Source organism: Eurypyga helias, unplaced genomic scaffold (assembly GCF_000690775.1).
Source record: "Eurypyga helias isolate BGI_N326 unplaced genomic scaffold, ASM69077v1 scaffold20108, whole genome shotgun sequence".
NCBI lineage: Eukaryota > Metazoa > Chordata > Aves > Eurypygiformes > Eurypygidae > Eurypyga > Eurypyga helias.
Genome location: NW_010265325.1, coordinates 564 through 2,239, shown reverse-complemented (window position 1 = coordinate 2,239; position 1,676 = coordinate 564). Strand labels below are relative to the sequence as shown.

The 1,676-nt window shown below is 63.6% G+C and overlaps 1 protein-coding gene across 1 annotated transcript in view; it reads left to right on the top strand.

Annotated features, from left to right (window-relative positions):
* Window positions 1-783, top strand: part of TRIM50 (tripartite motif containing 50) — a 4,183-nt gene extending 3,400 nt beyond the window's left edge. The window contains exon 6 of the mRNA XM_010156709.1: window positions 176-783. Within this exon, the coding sequence (XP_010155011.1) occupies window positions 176-783 (608 nt within the window). The remainder of the gene's footprint in view (window positions 1-175) is intronic.
* The last annotated feature ends 893 nt before the right edge of the window (window positions 784-1,676 follow it).

Here is a 1,676-nt window from a genome sequence, read left to right as displayed (position 1 = left end):
CTCCTGGAGCAGTGGCTGGCTGTGTCTTGTGCCGGCAGCAGCCTGCTCTGGCGTAACGCCTCAGCTCCTTAACGCTCAGCAGTGCCAGCTTGTCTGGCTGGGCCAGTCCCCGGGGTCACCTGGAGCTAGACCCCTGCCTGACAGTGTGCCTGCAGCCCGCGTCCTTTCCTTCTAGCTCCTGAGATGCTGAAGCTGGATCCAGTGACAGCGCATCCCCTCCTGGAGCTCTTCAAGGGTGACACGGTGGTGCAGTGCGGGCTCTACCAGCGCCGGGACAGCAACCCCAAACGTTTTGACTCCAGCAACTGCATCCTCACCTGCAAGGGCTTCTCCTGCGGCCAGCACTACTGGGAGGTGATTGTGGGCACCAGGAACCACTGGCGCGTGGGTGTCATCAAGGGCACAGTCAGCCGCAAAGGGAAGCTCAGCAAGTCTCCGGAGAACGGCGTGTGGCTCATCGGCCTGAAGGAAGGGAAGGTCTACGAGGCCTTCAGCACCCCGCGGGCCGCCCTGCCGCTGACCGGCCGGCCCCAGCGCATCGGCATCTACCTGCACTACGAGAAGGGCGAGCTGACCTTCTACAACGCCGACAACCCCGACGAGCTCAGCCCCATCTACACCTTCCAGGCGGAATTCCAGGGTCAGCTCTACCCCATCGTGGACCTGTGCTGGCCGGAGCGAGGGCCCTACTCCCCCCCCATCATTCTGCCTGCGCCCACCGTGAGCCGGCACCCCCGGGAGCTGCACAACCATCCTGCCTCAGAGGAACCCACGAAGCTGTAGCCTGGCCAGCGCAACGCGGCTGTGGCCGGGGAGGGCTGGGGCTGAGTCCCGAGGGCCTGCAGCAGAGGAGAGTCATGCTGGCTGTGGGACTGTCCTCCTGTAGAAGCGTGGTACTGCGGAGTAAGCTTCAGCAGCACGGGAGAGTCCTCCCCCTCTCCTCCAGGAGCACAAATTGTCAGCCTTGACCTCTGAATCCCCATCCCCAGTCTTGGACGGTGATCCAAAAGCTGGCCTGCAACCATCTCCCTACGGAAAGGAGCACCTGCCTGAAAAGCATGAGCCATGAGCACCCGGGGTCTTGGTTGGCACGTCTGGCCTCTGAATAAAGAGCTTGTGTCAGGTGAGCTGGTTGTTGGATCACACCATACCATCTCGGAGGAACCGATCGCAGACGGAGCTGAGCAGGCAGCTGCGCCGCTCTGCCGGGAGGGGAAAACCTGAGCCGGAAAAGCAGCGTCAGAGAGCAGTTTGCCAGGCAGCAGGGATCAGCTCCCGGCGGGAGGATGCCAGCGTGCCTGGGATGTGAGCTGCTCGGGGAAGGATGCACAGCACCTGGGGTGTGGGCTGAGCAGCGTGAGGGGCGCCGGGCCGGGCACCCCGATACAGTGGGGAGGACATCCTGACCGGCTCAGCCACCCTGCACGCAGCCCGGGGGCAGCTCTCCAAGGGCCCCTGGCGAGTCCTTGTTCCCGCTGACCACAAAGTCACCCGGGACCCATTCCTGGGGCTGGTCACTGAAATTCGTAGCTGGCCTATGCCGACCCAGGAGAGGTGGCCTGGTTAAGTCCGGCAACAAAAGACCACCAGGCCACTCGCTCACTCCTGCTCCCGGTGGGATGGGCAGGAGAAAACATAAGGAAGGGCTGGCGGAGCGAGACAAGGACAGGGAGGGG